This window comes from Rousettus aegyptiacus, unplaced genomic scaffold (assembly GCF_014176215.1).
Source record: "Rousettus aegyptiacus isolate mRouAeg1 unplaced genomic scaffold, mRouAeg1.p scaffold_m13_p_1, whole genome shotgun sequence".
Classification (NCBI taxonomy): Eukaryota; Metazoa; Chordata; class Mammalia; order Chiroptera; family Pteropodidae; genus Rousettus; species Rousettus aegyptiacus.
In genome coordinates, this window is record NW_023416284.1 from 156,475,332 (window position 1) to 156,497,424 (window position 22,093).

Here is a 22,093-nt window from a genome sequence, read left to right on the forward strand (position 1 = left end):
AATACCCAAAACAGGTTTCACTTAGCCAGACCTTAGAGCGCGCTGGTGACGTCATCACTACACGACGCGAGACGTTCTCCTGCGTCTCGGTGGTTGCCGTGCGTCACTACCCAACAGACGCCGGGGGCCCGGCGACTCCGGTGCCTCTCGCTCCTCCCGATAGCGCCGTGGTACTCGCGCTCCCCCTCGTGGCCCCGGCTTCAAGGCCCACCGCTGGCTTTGGGGCCCAACACCACATAGCCCTCCGCCTAGCTTCGGCCTGGATCAGCGCGTGCGCTCAACTCTGCTCCGCCCAGCGCCAGGCGAGGGGCGACGCCTCGAGGTACAACCGAGAAAGTGCAGGAGAGGACTCTGTATAGGCCTAGTTGTCCTGGACAAGCCGAGGCTCAGGGACGCTGGGGACTGGTGAGATGGCAGAGGAGCAGGATTACCAGAGAGCGGAGTCAGATCCCTGCTGTGAGGCAGCGGCGACTGCAGAACCTACGGTGTGTTCATCCGAGCCCCCCAAAGTCGCTGCAAAAACACCGGAGCCCGAGGACTACAATAGCAAGTGCGTGTTCTGCAGGATCGCGGGGCAGCAGGAACCCGGCACCGAACTCCTGTATTGTGAGGTGGGCGGCAACGTGCGACAGGGCATAAATGGGGACCCGATCGCGCGTGGGAGCTGCGGGAGCGAGGCCTCGCGCCGGTGCGGACCGGGCGGGGGTCCTGTAAGCCCCTCAGAGCTCTCGGGGTGGAGGCCTCGTTGGTGTGGATCGGGCTGGGGAGGATCCTGTGTGAATGGGGCTGGAGGATTTGGGAGGTTCTCGTATTGTTGGCTGACTTGCTCCTCTTAGGGCGGAGAGATTCTCCAATGATCTCTTTGCTGCTTTGAGCGGAGGAAATGTAGTAATAAAGACAAATACTTCTCCCTATCTCTGCAGGTACCAAGATATTTGCATAAAATAACATTTATGACCTCTGCTTTTATAAAAGGAATTCCCTCCTCTGCATTTCTGGACACTGCTTTTTAATTCTGCACACTCTAATACTGTTATTGAGGCAAAAACTAGTAGAAGATAGTAGTAGTTGTGAAAAGTTTGTTAGATTGACTGAAAATAGGCTGGGGGAAGTGAGCCTTAGTTCAAACTATTCCTCACTAGCCTCTGGAGGGTGCAGTTGCTATAAGTGTTATCAGTTGAAATGTGTGCACATTTTTCAGAGCACTGAGACTTTGCCTAGATGTTTTAAAACGTGTCTGGTACACATTTTTCTACCAGTTTTACGCACCTTTGAAGAAACAACATTTTGAGAATCCAAAATAGAATGCAAAGAGTCTAGTTTTTTGTTTTGTTTTGTTTTGTTTTGGTGGTAATCATTCATTCATTTGTTAGAAGTAAATTGAATTCTATCCATGCACCTACTATTGGAGATTCAGTAGTAAGTAAGATAAAAGGATAAAAGGATAAAAGGATAGTCCCTGTCCACATCGTATAATCTAAAGGGTGGAATAAATACAGATAGAGGAGGCAGCTGCCATGAATGCCCTGTGCTATGGTGAGTTGCTTTAAACAACTCACCAAGCCTGTGGGAGGAGCACCTAACCCAGATTTGAAGGGTTACAGAAAGCTTTCCAGAGGAAGTAAGACAAGAAGAAATAAGTAGGAGTTGGCCCCATGTGAGGATAATATCCTAGGTAGGGAGCAACTCCAGAAGTTCATTTTATGCTATAGGAGAAACTAATAGTAATTCAGTCTAACTGGAACATAGAATTTGAGGGGATGAGTGGTGAAAGATGAAGCTGGAGAGGTAAATAAGGGACCAGATTATTGAGGGTGTTGTAATTCATGTTCAGGAATTTTATCTTTACCTGAAGAGTGAAGGGAAGTTCCACAATATTTAATACTGGGTTGGGAGGAAGGAGTTCAGGAGTTACATGAAGGGGTTTTACCTTTGAAAGATCATTCTGGCACCATTGTGGAGGCTGGAGAGGACCAGTCTGAAGGCATGGAGACCTGTTAGGAGGCTAATGAAGTAATATTGATGATGGCCTAAAATAAGAATATGGTATTGGGAATGAAGAAGAGTGAATCAATTTAAGGATATTTAGGAGGTAAAACAGGCAGGACTTGATGGATATAGATTAGTGGCTCTTAACTGGGGGCAGTTGCCCCCCCAGGGGACTTTTGGCAATATCTTGAAACACTTTTGTTTGTACTAACTGTGGAGGCAGGGAGGATTGCTAACACATAATGGGTAGAGGCCAAGGTTGCTAACATTGTGCAATGCATTGGACAGGTCTCCACAACAAAGAATTATCCAGTCCAAAACTGTCAATAATGCTGAGGTTCAAAAACTCTGATGTAGCTGTAGAACACTGAAGAAGAGAAAGGGGGAAGTCAAGGATATTACCAGATTTCTGGCTAGGGTAAACTGGTAGTTCTGGTACCATTTTATTAGAATTGGGAATGTAGGAGGAGAATGGATGGCCAAGAGAATGGTGAGAAGTATCAAAGTGATGAATTCGGTTTTGGAATTTCGGAGTTTTAGGTGAGTGTGAGGCATCTAAGTAGAGATGTCCGGTAAGTGGTTAGGTAGTCTGGCAATCTGGAGAGATCTTGATCTCTAAGCGCAGTTTATAGGAAGTCCTATTTTGTAGATGGAAATCGAAAAGAGGGGCATTAATGAGATCATATAGGAAGTATATGTAGAGTAAGAAGTGAAAGGGAGGCTTCATAGAAGCCCAAAGAACACCAACATCGTAAAGAAGAGGAAGACAACCTGAAATGGGGACAGAGAAGGAGCAGTCAGAGAAATAGAAAACTAAGAAAGCTAAAGACAGAGGGTATATCAAGAAGAGAGGAATTGTCAGCAGTATCAGCAGCAATATCAGCTTTCCCTAATCCTCAGGTCTGGGTTAGGTGACCCTCCTACGTGCTTGTGAAGGGGCCAGATTAGATCAGAACTGGGTTTGTCCCCAAAATGATGTTCATTTACCTTTAGAAGAGCAATTGTAATGCAACGGTGAGGCAGAAGGAAGACTGCAGTTGATTGAGAAGAACTCAAAGGGTGAAAAATTGAAGACAGTAAAAAAAAAGACAACTTTTGAAGAACGTTTGGCAATCTTGGGGAGGAGAGAAGGGAGTTAAGGATTAAGAGAAAGCTTTTTAAAACAGTGAAGACTTTGGTGTGTTTAAATCCTGATGGAAAAATGCTGATGGAGAGAGGTTTAAAATGGATGGGGAATGTAGAGCTTTATCCCTGGGAAAGAGAAACTCATTCAATTCATTCATCACTCAATATTTGAATGAGCACCTTTTCTGTTTCAGGTACTGTCGGAGGCAGTGGGGTACAGAAGTAAAACATGCAAAAATCCCTGTTCTTGAGGAATTTACATTGTAGTCACAGGAAAAACAATAAGCAGAATATTAAGTAAAGTACATAGTTTATTAGGTGGTAAAAATAAAAGAGGAAGGGGATGTAGTGTTTAAATTTTCTTCAGGAAAAGGTGCACTAAGAAACTGCCATTGGAGTGAGGCTTGACGGATGTGAAGGAGCAAATTACATAGTTGTCTAAAAGTAAAAAGTTTGAAGGAGCTTCTTTGGAGGCCAGGAAAGAGGATCAGGGAAAGAAGGATTGTTGTATAGTGATGGGATCAGTTGAGGTTGAGGACATTCAATTTAATGTCTTTTCAGCTGTGTGATTTTTCTTTTTTCTTTTTTTTAATCCCTCCAGCAGCAGCAGCCTAAGTCTAGTTTCAGATAAAGTGGGCAGTTATGTCAACCCAGGGTTGAGGTCTGGCCATGTGAGTGTTATGAAAGTGCAGTGGGACAAAGGTAAGAATTTATGGCTAGATAGTGGCTAAGTGATAGACTGTGAAATCCGTGTTGGATAGGAGAAGGAAGTGGGGACAGGAAGCAGCTGACAGGGAGGGAGAATAAGTACATCAGTTGTCTGCATCAGTTGTCTGTCTATAAAGTAGGCCTCTGCTAAACTGATCCATAGAGTCAAGAGGGACTCAACTCTGCCTCTTCATTCACTCTTTATTTTACGAAATATAGACACAAAGTGAGTTTTTTACCTTTGCAGAGTTCAGTACTACTTAGATTCCTAGAAACTACTTTTAAATTTTATACACTCTGGTACCAATGTTGAAGAAAACTAATAGAAGGTAGATACTAGTAGTTGCGGAAAGCTTTGTTTGTATAAAAATAGGCATTAAGATGGAGTGGGATGGTCCAAACTTCTATCATAGCTTTCTTCCTGCCCAAAGGTCAGGATTTTTTCTTTGTTAGAAACGTTGTCAGAAGAGGAGAAAATTTGACTTGGCATAATTAGAGTTACCAGCATCATGTGAGATTATTCTGGGAAACCTTTCTGGCAAAAGGTATAGAAGATTCTTCATCCCGTACGCCTCTATATGGTGTTTTCTTGTTGAATATTGAAGAAATAAAACTAAACAAAGGCTAGACCATGCATTCTCAATGAGGAAGATATTACTACCAAGGGGGTGAAAATTTTTTTTTTCAGGAGGCAACATCTTACTCTTTTTATGTACAGGGTAAAGATATACATAGAGTATATAAACAGAGTGTATTTGTGGTATTAAAATACCATGGGGATGGTATTAGGGGAAATAACGTTTTAAAAACATCTTTAGGGAGGCAGTAATGAGAAAATGCCTGGAAAACACTAGGCTAAATGTTTATTTTCACCTTGCTTAAGACCATAATGAAGAAATACTAATTTAACTTGAATGTTCTCTCCTTTGTTTAGTCAAAATTGCCCTACACCTTAGATGGCATGATATTGAAGTATTCTTTTGAATGTGTATTTTTATTTGCTTTAGATAGCAGTCAGGATTCAGTTCTAGGAAAGAAAAAACATTCTAGTTATTCAAAACCAAAATTGATTTAATGTAGAGAATTATTTGCTATAAAAGTCATTGCAAGGGGTGGTGGAACAGGTTCTCGAAAAGCCTCCAAGAGTGACACCCAGAACAGCACTGCAGAACTGGCTCACTGGGGAGCTAGTCGGGGAAGCAAGAGCCAGGTAACTTCGTCTGGAACTTGGACTTCAAGACATTTCCTCAGTTGCGATTCAGAGACAAGGAAGCAGTATGACTGCTCATTTTGAGGGGTGTTTCCAATGGAAGTATTCTTGGCCTTTTGGGTTGGACTCTGCTTTGTTATACAGGGTTATTCCACGGATTGTAGGATATTTCACATTCCTGACCTCTGGGCATGAAATGCCAGTAGCATCCACAACCAAAAAGAGCACTTACATATTTCTAGTCCCCTCTGAGAACACTGCTTCAGAACTACACTATACCTGCTGGGTTTACACTGATTGTCCATGCTGACAAAAAAAAAAAAATGCACATCTTATGCCTCACGTAGGCTTATCCAAAGCACCTGTGTCCTAAGACTATCAACTGGCAAGATCTGAATTCCTTCTGGGGTTTTTAGCTATAATACAGAGAGCACAGAAGTTGGCGGTTAAGTCTACCCTGCTTATCACAGTTTGTTATTTTTACATGGATGCTTAGCCAAGATGGTTAGATTCAGTGGTGATAGTGAAGTCAAGATAAGCTAGCTGTTTGTCTAAACCATGCAGTCCCAAAAAGGGGAAAATTGGTCTGGGGGAGGAGCAAGTGCGGGGCAAAAAAATGTTTATTCTTAATATGTGTAAAGTACAGAAATACCATGGGAGGGGGCCAATTAAGAAAAAAAAAATACTTTACAAAGATCCTTAGGGGACTGGTAATGAGGAAAGGTTGAGAAACACTGTTCTAATTAAACACTGACCATAATTTCAACTTTAAAAGGTCGTTTTGCAAGGACAGACTGAAAGATCATGGAAAATCCATCTCTGTTACCTGAAAAGTATCTGAAAATCTAATGACATACTTCTTTTTGAAGGGTAGAGAGGGGAGCATTGGTAGCTCCATCTTTCTTTTTAAGCAACTGTCATTTATTCAGTGGTTTTGCTGGCGTATTATATGTTATTCATTTAGAGTTCAAGATGAATATGGAATTTCTCACTCTTGAGAAGCTTGCCTATGATCTGAATTGAAAATGGTAAATAAAACATTCTCTTTTAGTGTGTGTGTTATTAGGCATGGATAGTCAGAATTCTGTATTTTAAAGTTAGTTGAAATCATCTTTTCTTTGTGTGGTTATACTACCAAAATGACATAGCTAGGTTCATTTGTTTCTATTTTCAATTTTTTAGGGACTACATTTTTTTTCTTTTTAAGTCTAGAAATGCATGTTAAATATTCACATTTTTAAAGTCAAAATTGTAAAAGAAAGTACATTTGGAGAAGTCTAGCATCCATTCTCTTGTCATCTCTACCTTGTTCCTCTTCCCCTATAAGAAACTTTAAAATAATATGTCGTTGTTTTTCCTTCCATTGTGAGTAAATGTGTATGTGTATGTTTATATTTTGTTCCCTGTTCTTATACAAAAGATAGCTTAACTACTATCCTGCTCCTTGCTTTCTATTTTAACTTAGGTGTATGTTCTCAAAATTATTTTGTAAGTATGTAATGATATTCCTCGTTCCTTTTTATAGCTACACATTTCTCCATTGTGTGGACTTACCGAAACTAAGTCAGTCTCCTAGTTGAATTATGGACACGGGTTATTTTCAGTCTTTTGCTATCATAAATCATGCTACAAACAATAGGCTTGTATATCCATCATTGCATATATTTTGTCAGTGTTATTTTGGAATAGGATAGTCTTAAAATGAAGAGTCTAAGTAATAGCTGAGTCATTATTAGCAATGGGAGAGATGGGGATAGCAGAGAGCCAGTTTCAATATTTTAGAAAGGTTAATGGAAATCTAAATCAATCATTGATTGTGTAGGCTAACTAAAACATTAAGTTTCTTTACTTTTGACAGAAATTTTGTCTACTCCTGGTGATGACAACACTTATGTTGATTGGTAGTTTTTTTTTTTATTAGAATTGAGAAAATGTTTATTCATACATGACATTTAGTAAATAAAACCTTTTAAAATAGGGATTTGGGAGACAAAGAGAACTGGGCATTTGGTTCATTCTTACGGCGGAATCATGGAGTATGGGGCAGCAGGTTTTTAGGAGCTTCCTTAATTTTTTCTCTTCTGTTATCTTTCTGGTTCCATGAATCTAAAGCAGTGTTATTCCTGCTTTGCGGTGGAATTCAGCTATATTACCTCAAAACTAATTCTAATCAGGATGTATTTGGTACCAGAATTACCTCTAGATTTTTTAAAGTTAATGCCATAATTGAGGGGGAATAAAGACATTTAAAATTGTTGTTTAATGTACTGTCCCCTCTGGGAAGTACAATTCTGGCAATTTTGTTGTGCTAGATTTGACCCTCAACACTAATCATTTCTCAGCTGCTAGCATTAAAGAAATAATGAAAAATATTAAACAATCAAAAACATTATGGTCCTCGATCTTATCCTTTTTTAAAACATTTCATGGATATCAATATTTAAAGTTACTCTTAGACAAGACATAATAAAAATGAATTAAAATTGATATAATTGTCATGTTTTTATTTTATAGTTAGCCATTCAGGTTTCTCATCATCCAGCCTTCTGGGATTCCTCTTTGTGGGTGCACACACGTACATGTATACATGTATGTGTATATATATACACATGCACATACATATGTATACACACATAAAACTGGTCTGAGTCTCTATCCATAAATCACAGGAAACCCATCACTCTCTAGTATATCAGAGGATTTTTCTCACGGGCAGAGGTAGAGTGGTGTATGCTGCAAACATTATCCCTATTCAGCTCTCACAATTTTTTGTTTCTACTGAATTTTCTCTCAGCCTCAGACCGTTTTCTTAGATTAACCAGAGAGTAACACAGATTCTTTTCCTTTCATTTTCCTGACATTTTAATGCAAAGCAACAGTTGCCGTGGACTTTTCCTGAAAGTTGGAGGGTAACAAAGGATTCTCACATTCTTCAAATACACTATCAAATCCCTGTTTCTGTAGGCAGGCACCTCAATTCGGTTCTTGTTTGTGTACTTTCCTCCTAGCTCATGCTATGTTCAGTTGACCCATCACTGTTTACCACAAGACCTTAAAAGTAATTTTTTTCCCTCTCTATTAAAGTAATATTTAATAGCTGGAAAAATAATCAAGATTTTTGTGTTATGCCTCCACATTTCATCAGCTTCTCGGCTGAAGGTATGTAAGTAAGGACATCAACAATGTCAATATTTAAACAGTTTTTAGTAAAGTGATATTGTGGGCATTTTATAGAAATATTGAGATAGGAAAGGGACACATGATACCTTGTTTTTGCTATTTTCCAGTTCAATCATGGTTCTTCTGAGAGCTAAAGTAGACAAAAAGTTTCATTCTCTAAAGAGTGGTGGCATTGGAGGTGGACTTGTCACTTACTTGAAGCTTAGATGAGCAGTATGAACACCGATAAGGAAGTTAATGGTACAATATGTACAATTGCCTTTAACTATTGTTCTTGTTGAAACCAAAATTACTGGCATGGATATGAGACACTGGTTCAAATTTTGGAATCCTGGAATGGAGAGCCAATGAGCAATAGTGCACTCTGGAGATTTTTCAAGAGGAACTATACTTATTGATACTGATTTTATTTAATTTTGACTAATTTTTTTATAGGATATTAAATAAGGTTATTTAGGGAATATAGATTTTTCTCTTGAAAAAACTTGAAACTCAATGTTAATAGATTGAAAGACTCCCTTTTTCTTTACCTTTTCTTTTTTCTTTACATTACCGTGTGGAGTATGTAAACCAGAAAACTGATGTAATAGATTGGGCATATAATTTATTACTATATACTAGAGTTTGTTTCAGCATATCAAATACTTTTCAATGCTGTAAACTGGTATGTAAACATAGAGAAGATGTATGTAATTGCTGTAAAAATGTTTAAAAAAATAACCTGTTGATATGTGTATGCTAGATGATGTTGTTATTATAATTAAGGATCATGCTTTGGAAAGAAATTAAACGTAAAAAAGAATTTATCAATCTTTCTGTGATTCTATAGTCAAACCTTTAAAAGTAATTATTAAAATCCCTAGGGTAGAGATGGAGAAATATATAATGAGAAAAAAAAAAAAACCCTCTGGGATTTTTGGTAATAAAGATCTAATAAGCTCTATTCATAATTCTTTTTTCAAAATTGAATTTATGTCTTTTTATTCTCTACAATAAATTAGCATTTCATGAAGGAAGCTAATGCTTGTCTTTATAGACTTAATGCATAATCACAAAATTGCTCAGTGGGGCTTAGTTGTGACATAAGTTATCATTTTAATCAGACTGAGATTTATATTTTAGACACGCCAGAACAAATTACCTAACAAATGATATGTTTTTTCCTTTAGAATGAAGACCTAATTTGCTTCAAAGATATCAAACCAGCAGTACCTCATCATTATCTTGTGGTACCAAAGAAGCATATTGGAAACTGCAGAGATCTAAAGAAAGATCAAATAGAACTGGGTAAGATGACGGCAGTATTCTTCATGATTATATCAGCTTAAATTGGCATCAGCGATGGCAGTTACATTTAAAAAGAAAAAGCTAGACATATTACAAAAAATCTATGACTTTTTGAAACTTTCATTATGAAAAATTTCAAATACATACAAAAGTAAAGAAAATAGTATAATCTCCATGTATTCATCACCCAGCCTCAACCTTTAATAACTCATGATCGATATTTTTTCATCTATTAACCTTCTCTCACATTGTATTTGAAGCACATCCCAGATACGTTGTTGTCATGTGCCGTTGAGTTGGCTCTGACTCCTGGCGACTCTGAATGAGTGTCGTCTACAATGTCCTGTCTTCAACAGCCCTGTTCAGCCCCTGTAGACTCATGCCTATGGCTTCTTTTTTGGAGTCACTCCATCTCACATTTTTTTCTTCCTCTTTTCCTGCTGCATTCTGTTTTTCCCAGTATTATTGTCTTTTCCAAAGAACTCTGCCTTCTCATGATTTATTTAATCCTTATACTCTCTAAAAGATAATGCCTCTTTATATTTTCTAAATGATGGCTTTTCTTGACTCTGAAAATGAAAGGTACTGTGAAGATTATATACAAATAAGTGACAATATAGCATATGAGCTCATGTTGCCTGAAGATGGGACTGTAGTGGTACCTGCTTTGCATTTTTTGCGTAGATGAACTAACACCAAAGTTTAATTATAAGATTTTAGTGATGAACTTTTAGCCTCTAAAAAGGAAATTCTGAATTTTGTCTTTTACAGGATTATCTTGTATTTTCCTACTCATGAATTCTGTGACTTATCAGCTATCATTTACTAAGACATTTCTAAGTTTATTTTAGATCTGCTTTGGTAACCTTTGTCACCATGGTCTGGAATTAGTTGGTTAATACTTTAAGGTAGCTGGCAAGATAGATAAATTGGGTCAGATTTTTTAAAGGTGAATAAGAATTTTTTTTTTGATGGGAAATCTTGATATGTAGTTTATTAGTGTTTAGATTACTGAATTACCAATTTTTAAACATTTTTTTTTTAGATTTTACGAAGTTCCTTAGTCATCTGAAGTTCTATGAGTACATTTTATACTTATTTCAACAAATGGAGGCTAGCAGATGTGCAATATTTAGTACCAGGCAATACCCACCACCATAGACTTAAGTACTGATGTACTTCTGTATTTCCTTTTACACTGTTTCTTAAGGAGGAAGAAATGTGTTCATGCTTGTTTTACTTTTTCTAGTATTTCTTATTAAAAGTTTGTATAACTTTTCACAAATCAAATATTACTAATTTTGAAGCAGCAATGGAATTTGGGATTTTATTATACTTATACCATTCTTTCTGATTTTATATACTTTTGATATTTCCCTAATATGATTTTTAAAGTTTTTACAATTAATATTTCATAATGTCTGTGAAGTTGGGAAAATAAGCACATTGAAGAGCTTAATAACACTATCAAACATTGTGACTATAATTGACATTTATAGAACTCTGTACTATATAGAATACACATTTTGTTAAGAGCACATATTCACTAGGATAGACCATGTTTTGGGCAATTAAATATGTCTAAATATATTTCAAATGATTGAAATCTTATAAAATGTGTTCTTTGATGACAATGAAATTAGATTGAAAGATAATAAAATCTATAATAGTATTAAATATTTTTAAATTAACACACTTTTAAATGACTTCTAAGTAAAAAGGTCACTATTTTGGATTGATTGGTAACAAAAATACAACATATCAGAATTTATGATATGTAGCTAAAGCAGTGCCTAGGTAGAATTTATAGCTTTAAATGCTTATGGAGATTTAAAACAAATGACCTAAGTTTCCACTTTATGATGCTAGAAAGAAGCAAGCAAATCAGATAAAAATAATACCAAAGTAAGTATAAATAAGAAAATAATGAAAAGTAGGTATCAATGATATAGAAAAGGGCCAATAGGTTTTGTTTCATGTATTTTGGATCGGATTTTTTTTTTCCAGTGTCCAAAATCTTTTTAATAATATTCCATTATATATATGTACCACCTCTTTATCTGTTCATCCAACAATGGACACTTAGGCATATCTTGGGCATTGTAAACAATGCTGCAGTGAACATAGGGATGCATATGTTTTTTCGAATTAGTATTTTGGGTTCCTTCGGATAAATATCTAGAAGTGAGATTTCTTTTTCTCTTATTACAGCCTTTGTTTTAAAGTCTGTTTCGTCCAACATAAGTATTGCTACCCCAGCTTTTTTTTTCATTTCCATTTACATGAAATAATATTTTTCCCTCCCTTTGGTTTCAGTCTGTTTGTGTCTTTCGATCTGAAGTGAGTCTCTTATAGGCAGCATTTGAGTCTTGTTTTCTTATCCATTCAGTCTTTTGATTGGAGCATTTAATCTATTATTCATATTCATAAAATATTATTCATATTTTTAAATCTTTTTTCTTCTTCTTAAAAAAGTCCCTTTAACATTTCTTGTAATACTGGTTTTGTGGTGATGAACTCTAGCTTTTTCTTGTCTGGGAAGCTTTTTATCTGTCCTTCAATTCTAAATGACAGCTTTACCGGGTAGAGTAATCTTGGTTATAGATCCTTGCTTTTCATCACTTCGAATATTTCGTGTCAATCCCTTCTGACCTGCAAAGTTTCTATTGAGAAATCAGCTTATGGGAGCTCCCTTGTAGGTAGCTAACTCTTTCTGCTTTTAAAATTCTCTCTTTGTCTTTAACCCTTGGCATTTTAATGATGAAGTGTCTTGCTGTGGGCCTCTTTGGGTTCATCCTGTTTGGGACTCTTTGCACTTCCTGGGCTTGTATGTCTATATCCTTCACCAGGTTAGAGAAGTTTGCCATCAGTATTTCTTCAAATAGGTTTTTAACTCCTTGTTCTCCTTCTTCTCCTTCTGGCACCCCTATGATGCATTGGTATGCTTGATGATGTCCCAGAGGCCCCTTAAATTATCCTCATTTTATTTGGATTTTTTTCTTTCTGCTGTTCTCATTAGGTATTTTATACTACCTTGTTTTCCAAATCACTGATTCAGCCCTCTGCTTCAGCTAATCTGTTGATTCCCTCTAATGTATTCTTCATTTCAGTTATATTCTTCGTTTCTGACTTATGTTTCCTATCTCTATGTTTTCTATCTCTGTTAAAGTTCTCACTGAGTTCATCATCTGGCTTTTTCAGGAGTTTTGTTCTGCTCTTTCATTTGGGACATGTTTCTTCGTCTTCTCATTTTGGCTTTCTCCCCACATTTCTTCTATATATTAGGTAGATCCACTGTGTCTCCAGGTCTTGATAGAGTGCGCTTATATAGTAGGTGTCCTGTGGGGCCCAGTGGCACAGCTTCACTTGATCTGGATCCTCCAGGTGTGTTTCTTGTGTGGGTTGTATGTGACCTCCTATTGTAGTTGAGCCTTGATTGCTGTTGGCACATCAATGGGAGGGATTGACCCTCAGGCTTATTGGCTGTCAGATCTGATTTTAAGTGAATACATAATTATGATTGTCATTTCTTCTCAATGAATTGATCCTTTTTATCATTATAAAATGTTCATCTTTATCTCTGGATACATTTCTTGAGTCTATTTTATATGATATTAAATTAGGTACTCTAACTTGTTTATTACTTATTGTCTACACTGGGTATCTTTTTGTATCCTTCAACCAAATTAAATATTTATATTTAAAGGCTTGAAGAAAGCAATAGAGTTGAGTCTTGCTTTTTAAAAAAAATGTAGTGTGAAAATCTCTGTCTTTTAATTAGACGTTTTAGTTCCTAAACTTTTAATGTAACTAATGACAAGTTGGATTTAGGTCTACCATCTTGCCATATGTTTTTCTATTTTTCTATTTGTTTTTTGTTGCCCTGTTTCTTCTTTCCTGCCTTCTTGTGGTTTATTGAATCTATTTTTTTTTTTTTAGCAATTCTACCTTATTTCTTGATTTCTAAGGTATTCCTCTTTACATTTTTTAAAGTGGTTGCTCTAGAGAGATTAAAATATGCATCCTACAAGTATCATAGCTTATTTAGAATTAACATTGTACCAATTCATGTAAAATGTGAGAAATTTTGCAACACTTTGTTATTACTGTTATATATATTCCATTTACATACATCATAATCCCATAATACTGTTAAAATCATTGCTTTAAAGAGTCATATCTGTCTTTTAAATAAATTAAAAGATAAAACAGCCTTTTATATTGACCCACTTGTTTTGGGATCTTGAGAATATCTTAAAAGAAAACAAGACACAGTGTGGCTTGAAGTAACTTGAGCTTTTGTTTGACAATATGGTACTGGCCTCATCATGCTCATCTGGCAGCCTCCCGGCTCAAGCTTAACTTAGAGAAGTAAATATTAGCAACAGTTTTATAAGCCTCATTATAACAACTATTCTCTGTAGATTTTCTCACTTTCCCTTTCAAACACTTGATTATAATTCAGAAACAAAAGAAGTCTAAAGTTGGCATTGTGCTTTGATGATTACAGGTTACAAAAGTTTTTCTAATGAGGGGGGGCATATTCCCATCTAAAGGCCATAAAGCACTGAGACAATAAAGATGACAAAGCAAATAGAGTTTGGAAGCCAAAACAATTATACAAACATTTAGTTAGTCAGGGCTAAGCTGACACAAAGGGATCCCTAATTTGGGCTCAAAGAAAATTCATCATTTTCCTGTCATCTTAATTCAAACAATTTTTATTTAGTTACTTGGTCTCTTTATGATTAGAATTAGACCTCAGCAGGATCAGATATCCTGAACAGTCACTTGATAATACCCTTCAACAGCTATTCAGAGTCGGCCTATATGTGATATTCTGTGATAGGTTAAATCTTTATTTCAATTGCTGATAAGCAAACTTCTCAGTAACTTAGAGCTATTGAATGTGTTTTTAAATATTTACCCATTTGATGCAATTTTGACTAGGATCCTGAAAGTTAAGGTTAATAACAGTTTAATGAATTTAATGTCTCCTATGATGTAATGTCCTTTTTCCTGTTTTATAGTTGAGAACATGGTTGCTGCTGGAAAAACCATTCTTGAAAGGAATAATTTCACAGACTTCAAAAATGTGAGGTATGTATACTTCCAAATAAAAACCATTATTCAAAATTGGGTTTTCCGAAATATTATTTCCTCATGGAAAATGAAAGCAGAGATGGCAGAGTTCATGATTTAAATGACCTTTTCCTGAAAGTGAGCATATAGTCCATTGGTAGCATAAATTTAATAAACAAAATTTCTTCATCTCATGTCTCAACATCTTCTAATAATCCCCACTTAAACTTTGGACAGAAGTATGTTCAAGCAGTAGGTAGGTAAAATAGTTACAATATGTGTGTTCCTATAAAATTGTGTGTAAATTGATATTTCTTTAGAAAATATTTTACGTGGTTTAAAAATACATTATTATACTTACAGCATGAAATTAATTCGAATTGTTTTCCTGCTGAACCATACTCTGGAATTTGTCAAAGTTTGACCAAAAACAAAATGTTCAATTTGGCAACTATTTTTTTTTTTTCTTTTTAAAAGACTTTGCATTATATGACCAAAGCAGGACCAAGGCAAGTATAGTAGAGTTTACTTCTAATACTTCTAAACTGGAATTCGGAGAGAATTTAATTCTAATGCTATCCCTGTTACTTGCTGTGTACTGTACTTGTACTGGCTGTGTTACTTTAGACAAGTCTTTTAACCTCTCTAAGATAACACCTGCTCTGCTTACTTGGAGGCTCAAATGACACTATATATGTGAAAATCCACCAAAAACTGTTAAGCACTATCCAAGAGTAATAATGACAAGAAGCAGATGGTATTTGAGACCCTTTGGCCAAAAGCAGCACATTTTCTTCCCAGTGCTTGTTAGAGAAGAATGGACATTGGATTAGGTGTTGAGAACCCTGAATCTAAATCGTGTCTCTGTCACTGCCTAACTTACTGGCTTTGGGAAGTCTCTTACACTTTTGGACCTTGTCTTCCCCGTCTTTAGAATGAAAGGAATGAGTGAACCCTCACATTGCTTCTAGCTTTTACATTACTTGATTCTACATTATATGGCTCATGTTTCACAGAGGGAAAACCTAGTCTCCTTTTCTCTGTAATGGTGAAAGCTTTTCAATATGTGTTGCATATGTGACTTTATGTTTTCAGTCCTATATTGCTGCAGTATAGCACTTCTGTGTCTTCTTGCACACTCCCACTCACTTCTAGTCTCATTTATTTTTTTTTTTGAGACTCACTTTTAGTTTAAACAGGCAACTATTTCTAGGCTTGGATTATTGTTACAGGTGTGCCTTGCTTTACTCAGAATAAGTGGACTTAAAAAATGGTTTATAAATTGATTTTTAAGAGGTTAAATGATACTAAAATTTTTTTATTAGTCAAATGAATTCTCTTATGTTTTATAAAGCAAATAATTATAGATAATTATAATCTAGCTTATTTTCATTATTCAACAAGAAACAAATGATGATAAAGTTTTTAGTTATATAATTAATTTTACTACTGAAATATTGGTCTGTGAGAAGTGACTGACCACTTTTATTAAAGGAGAAAGCATGCCATCTACTGGTTAATAATGGAATAATGAAACCCTACTTCTCAAGTGTCCTGTAATTTTTAAAAATATTCATTGTAGAGGGCATATTTCAGGAGAATTAAAGCTTAATATGATATAATAAAGACTGAAGAGATAAAACAGAATGCCAGGTCAGAATTCATGAAGGTTATAGTGAGGCTTAATATGTTGTAAAGGCCTTTGTTGATGAAGAGTTTTTGTTACTGTGAACTCAAACATGAAAAGAACTGTGTGAATAGTCTAAAATGTATAAAGAAAAACAATAAAAGTATTTGCGTGGTGATCTTTTTAACTAAGGTAACCTATTTTGGCTCTCTTTAATGTTTATGTCCTTTAACAACAACAAAAAAGCTTTAAACTAATGCAGGACTGATTTATCAATTATCTTTTACCTTTCTGTTTTAGAATGGGTTTCCATGTACCACCATTCTGTTCCATCTCCCACTTGCACCTTCATGTTCTGGCACCAGTCGATCAGCTTGGCTTCTTTTCAAAATTGTTTTATAGAGTGAATTCCTATTGGTTTATCACAGTAAGTGTTATTGTTATACTAGCAGCATACAAAAATAATTAAAATATTTGTCCTTTTTGTTTATTTTTTCTTTTCTTGGCAACAGCTCTCATAGACTTGCTCTTCTGTTTTAACATATTGCTTGCACACATCCAAGATAATATTTTTAATTTGGAGGATTTTCCAGGTCATAGAAATGTAGGAAGAGAAGCTATGGTTAAATCCCTTCTTTGCAAGCAGAGGCTATAATATAGAAGAAACATGGCATAAATAGTTCAGAATTCACAATATCTGGATTCAAATTCTTCCTTCATTAGGCACTTGAGGGACCATGTGCAAGTTACTTAAACTTTTTAAAAGCCCAAGTTCTTTATCTGTTACCTGCATACCTACATATAGGTTAATAGTGCCTTATAGCTAGGGTCAATAAAAAGATTGATAAAATAATTTACATGTAAAGCACTTAAACATGTACCTTGCAAATGCTAAGTACTCAGTAAATGTTATCTGATGCCTCTGTCATCAACATAACTAGAAATTGAGTTTTCGTAATTTTCAATAGTTTAAACTCCTTAGAAAAGGACTGTAGTAGTAGCCTCAACTACCAGACCTGAGATTAAAGCTTTAAGCACCCTCTAATTGCAAAATTCTGCTTTGCTAGGGCAAGAGTAGAATAGAATTCAGCTAATTACAGGCCTGTGGTCTGACAGTTAAGCCTTTGTCCTTTCAGAGCTACTGGACTAGTAATTTACCAGTCTCTTGTTTATGTATCCATGATACTAAGATGGCCTATAGTGGCTATATCTGAATAATTATAAAATTATAAATTAAGTAAAAAAAAATTAAAGCATATTATTATTATAGTCATATATGAAATTAAAAAGTAACTGATCTCTAGAAACTTCATATTTCACACTTATTTCTCTCTTCAACTTGTCTAGATAATTTTACTTAACTTAAAAAAATACTTAAAAATGAGCACGTGTGTATTTGAAATAAAGTGGGAGATTCAGTAGGACAGTTGCTGTGGTCTCTTTAAAATATCAGTGTGATAAGAAGGAGATTTTTTTCTTGTTTGGACTTCTAATTTTCTACATGATCCCTGCTTTTATAATAAAAAAATTATTAAAAATACATTTTTCAAAAATAGTCACAGGGATGTAAAGTATAACATAGGGAATATAGTCAATAATATTGTAATAACTATGTATGGTGTCAGGTGGGTACTAGGTTTATTGGGGTGAACACTTTGGAAGGTATATGAATGTTTAATTACTGTGTCATACACCTGAAATTAATATAATGTATATCAACTAAAATTGAAAAATAAATAAAAAATAAAAAGGGAATTCTGATCTATGCTATGATATGTATGTACCTTGAGGACATTATGTTCAGAGAAATTAAGCCAAATAGTATATAATTCTCCATATGTGAGGTACCTAGAGTAGTCAGACTCATAGATACAGAAAGAATAGTGGTTGCCAAGAGGTGTGGGGAGCAGAGAATGGGGAGTTTTTGTTTAATGGGCATAGAGTTTCTGCTTTGCAAGATAAGAGTTTTGGAGATGGGTGGTGGTCATGGTCGCACAACACTGTGAATATACTTATTATCACTGAATATTAAGCCTATGTACTTAAAAAATGGTTAAGATGTTAAATTTTGTTATGTGTATTTTACCACAATAAATTTTTTTTTTAAAGAAAACAATATATTTCTTTAAATGTTTTCAACTTTATTTCCTTACATGATTTTTTAGTTGGAAGTAAAATGAATGAACAAAATTATAAGACCTGTTAATAGTTTATCTGGGGAATCTGAATTCTTCTTAAATCTGTGGGTATATATTATGATATTTTGAAAAAATAAACTAAAGATATTAAAGTTAATTTCAAAATCTCATATAATGATCAGATATATAATTGAGAAAAGTATCTGAAGTGATACAACTAGAAGACTTTAGTTTACTTTTAATTTTTAAGCGGACTTTATTTTGTAGAGCAGTTTTAGATTCATAGCAAAATAGAATGGAAAGTACAGAGTTCTCATATGCTTCTGTTCCCCCACACACTCAAAATCCTCCCTACTATCAACATTCTGCACCACATTGATACATTTGCTATAATCCATGGAACTATACTGACATATCATTATAACCCCAAATCCATAGTTTACATTAGGATTCATTCTTGTTGGTGTACATTCTCTGGATTTTAACAATGTATATTGACATGTAAAAACCATTATATCACACAGAATAGTTTCATTGCCCTAAAAATCCTCTGTTCTCTGCCTGTTCATCTGTTCCTCCCCCTTCATCTCTCATAACCACCAATCTTTTTAATGTCTCCACAGTTTTTCCTTTTCCAGAATGTCATATATAGTTAGAATCATACAGTATGTACCCTTTTCAGGTTAGCTTTTTTTTCACTTAGTAATATGCATTTAAGCTTCCTCATGTCTAATTTACATTCGAAAGCTTTAGTATTATATTTATTTTCCTTTTCTTATTGAAACTTTTTAATGACTACGCAAAATGGATAAAAAATATTCCTATCTATATGCAATATAGAATACTTTTTCTATAGTTTATAAAACTATTATACTTACTATATTTAGTTTTTTTTGTAAGATATTTTTAAGAACAGAACATGTAGTATCCAGCTTTTCTACTGTGGTGTATTGTAGTAGGTATGCCAGTAGAATTATTTCACACAGGCTATGATAACTGTAACAAAAAATGTTATGTTTTTAAAATTACAGGCTGATTATTTGATTGAAAAACTAAGAACATGAAAATGTCAACAGTGGAAGATTTTCTTAATTTTGGCTCAACATAAACTAATATTATGGTCCCTTTTAAGTCATTACAATGGTAAGGTTTGTTGAATTTTTTGAGAAGCTGTTACTGGGTAGACTTAAATCTTTTCTGAATGTCTGTTTCCTGAGATCTGTGATATAGTTACATGAACACTTTGTCATTGACTTATTTGTTTTGATGGTTACTTGTTTAGGGTATAAGATACTATAGCTAAAATCCCATTAAAACAAATTCTGTTAATCAAGAAGGGCTCTGTATTAAAAATAATTCAAATATTTTATTTCTCAGTAGCAATTATAATAACAATTTATTATGAAGAATAAACTGGTATAGAAAGTTCTTTGTTGGAGCCTTTATTACTATGAAAGAGAAAAAGAAATTATTGACAGTTCCATAATTTTGCACATAAAATTTCAAAATAAAGAGTACCATATTACACACTGATCTCTGTTCTTGTTAATGGAAAGAACTGTGTATGTGTCACTTTTTACTCAGATTACAGATGCTGTTTTTCACTTCTTGAAACCTAGAATCTTTGTAATAAATTTGTCCTATATAATGCATATATGATAATTTCTAACCATGGATTTGCAATAACAAATTTGGTTATGAAAGAGAATTCACTGTAATGGGATTTTACCTGTAAGAGCATAAATGGAGAAGCACCATAAAATGGTTATATTAATGTATTAAAACTGGCAGAAACTGTTGCTTTATGGTTCGTTTATTTTGCCAAAGGAAAATTATAGTTAAAAAATGATTAGACCTATCTTTTGTCATGGAAAGGTCATAGTTTGAAAGTAGAGATAGTCTTGGTTGAGAAAATTTATTTTAATTACACAAAGTTAATATTATTAATATATCATTTTATGAGACATATTTCTTTAGAAATTGTCTTTTGTTGCTAATTTACACTAACATGGTGAATGTGATTGAAGAGTAGGTACTGAAAGCTAATCCTACATTATGTCAGTTTATAATACTGCTATGTACGTAAATATGTGAACATGAGGATTAAAGTATAGATGTTAAAAATAGGCTAAGATGTGTTTTCTTTCTTTTTTTTTTGACTTGATATTAAACATAGTTTTAAGTAAAGAAATATTAATTACAATATTTAGTTATAGCATCTGGAATCAATATTGTGCAGTTCATGTGTTCATTTATTCATTCAGCAATCATTTGCTGAGCATTTAATGTGTAGCAGAGACTGGCAGGATCAGGAAATGCAGAAGTGTGAAAGGACAGTCTGTCTTAAGTTGCTAATACAAGGGTCAGACATATCCAGTGATTACATTTTAATGTACTAAGTGCTATAACGTCCACAGAAGAGGCTGTGGAGAGGGAAACACGTTCAAGAGCAGGTGGCAGTGAACTGAGTATTTAAGACTCTGTATTAGGCAGATAGACAGTGAAAATTTAAGCTCAGAGACCCAGGTGTACTTTTCTCGTGTTCTGCTTCCATCGTTATTTACTTTACAGTTGAAATGAATGTCCAAATTCTGTTTATTCACTGAAGGTGGAATGAGGGATTTGGAGGGGTTATGCGCTTTCAAAACTAGATTTACAATTTTTTCAGCACTGCTTTATTAAGTAGCTTGGTGAGCACCCACATAGGTTAGCAGTTACAAGGTTTTATATATCAGTTTAAATATGACCAGCTGAAGAAAAGGAATATTTAACATGTGGACCATGTTGTACTATTTGAAATTGCAATAATGTAATTGACAATATAATGATAACAATATGTAAAGTATTTAAGGAATTCTCAAATGCCTTATGGACTTTTTCAAAAATGTGATTAGCAAGTTGATTTAATTTATATAGGTTTATACTCTCTCAGTAAGTTTTTCTTTTTTTTTTTTTGGAAAACCCTTGGAACTTCACATTTTTAGTGGCAGTTCTCTTTTTAATTGTAAAGATTAATAATCAAAATACTACAGTTGAAATTCACTCAGCCTTTCCAGTAGTATAAGAATTTGGTAACTCTCTAGCCATCCTGTAACATTAGCTCAACACAAAGCTAATTCATAGCCTGTTTTAAAAATGTTTAAAGTAGTATCGAGAGCATTATTTATGCATGTTGTGATACTGTTTGTTTGTAATTGAAAAATTGTAAAATTATTAATAATGAGCCATTTCAAACTGTACTTAATTAGCTAAAAGAAAGCTAAATAAATGTGGAAAAATATTGTGTCAGATTTTGCCTTTTGGAACTTTTTGTGTGTTTGATTTTAAAACTTTATATTTTTAGAGCAATTTCAGGTTCACAGCAAAATTGAGAAGGTACAGAGATTTCTTATACACCTTCCGTCCCCACACATGCATAGCTCCCCCATTATCAGCATTCTTCACCAAAGTAGTATATTTGTTATAATAGATGAACTCACATTGATAATATGATCACTCAAAGTCCATAGTTTATTTTAGGGTTCACTCTTGGTGGTATACATTCTATGGGCTTGGACAAATATATAATGACATATAGCTATCATTATACTAATTTACTAACTATTCTCACTGTCTCAAAAATCTTTGGTCTACCTATTCATTCCTGCCCTTCCAGCCTCTGGCAATGATTGATCATTTTACTGTCTGCATAGTTTTACCTTTTCCAGGATATCATGTAGTTGAAATTATATGGTATGTAGCCTTTTA

General features: G+C 34.6%; 1 protein-coding gene across 2 annotated transcripts; it reads left to right on the top strand.

Moving 5' to 3' along the window:
• Positions 1 to 284: 284 nt before the first annotated feature.
• On the top strand, positions 285 to 21,636 carry HINT3 (histidine triad nucleotide binding protein 3). 2 transcript variants are annotated; one of them, XM_016161339.2, is made up of 5 exons: positions 285 to 611; positions 9,382 to 9,499; positions 14,530 to 14,599; positions 16,509 to 16,635; positions 19,378 to 21,636. In XM_016161339.2, the coding sequence occupies exons 1-5, from the start codon at positions 411 to 413 to the stop codon at positions 19,408 to 19,410; spliced, it is 549 nt and encodes a 182-aa protein (XP_016016825.2). In that variant the 5' UTR covers positions 285 to 410; the 3' UTR covers positions 19,411 to 21,636. The 2 variants fall into 2 exon arrangements, with proteins under 2 accessions (XP_016016825.2, XP_036077409.1); XM_036221516.1 differs by lacking the exon at positions 19,378 to 21,636 and having other exon boundaries at positions 16,509 to 17,455.
• Positions 21,637 to 22,093: the final 457 nt, after the last annotated feature.

What these genes read in the sequence shown, in the direction of transcription:
- HINT3 (XM_036221516.1), top strand. Translation starts at nt 411, where the DNA reads ATGGCAGAGGAGCAGGATTACCAGAGAGCGGAGTCAGATCCCTGCTGT. An exon ending in CCGAACTCCTGTATTGTGAG is followed by an intron (nt 612 to 9,381) that starts GTGGGCGGCAAC and finishes TTTTTCCTTTAG; the next exon opens with AATGAAGACCTAATTTGCTT. An exon ending in ACAGACTTCAAAAATGTGAG is followed by an intron (nt 14,600 to 16,508) that starts GTATGTATACTT and finishes TTTCTGTTTTAG; the next exon opens with AATGGGTTTCCATGTACCAC.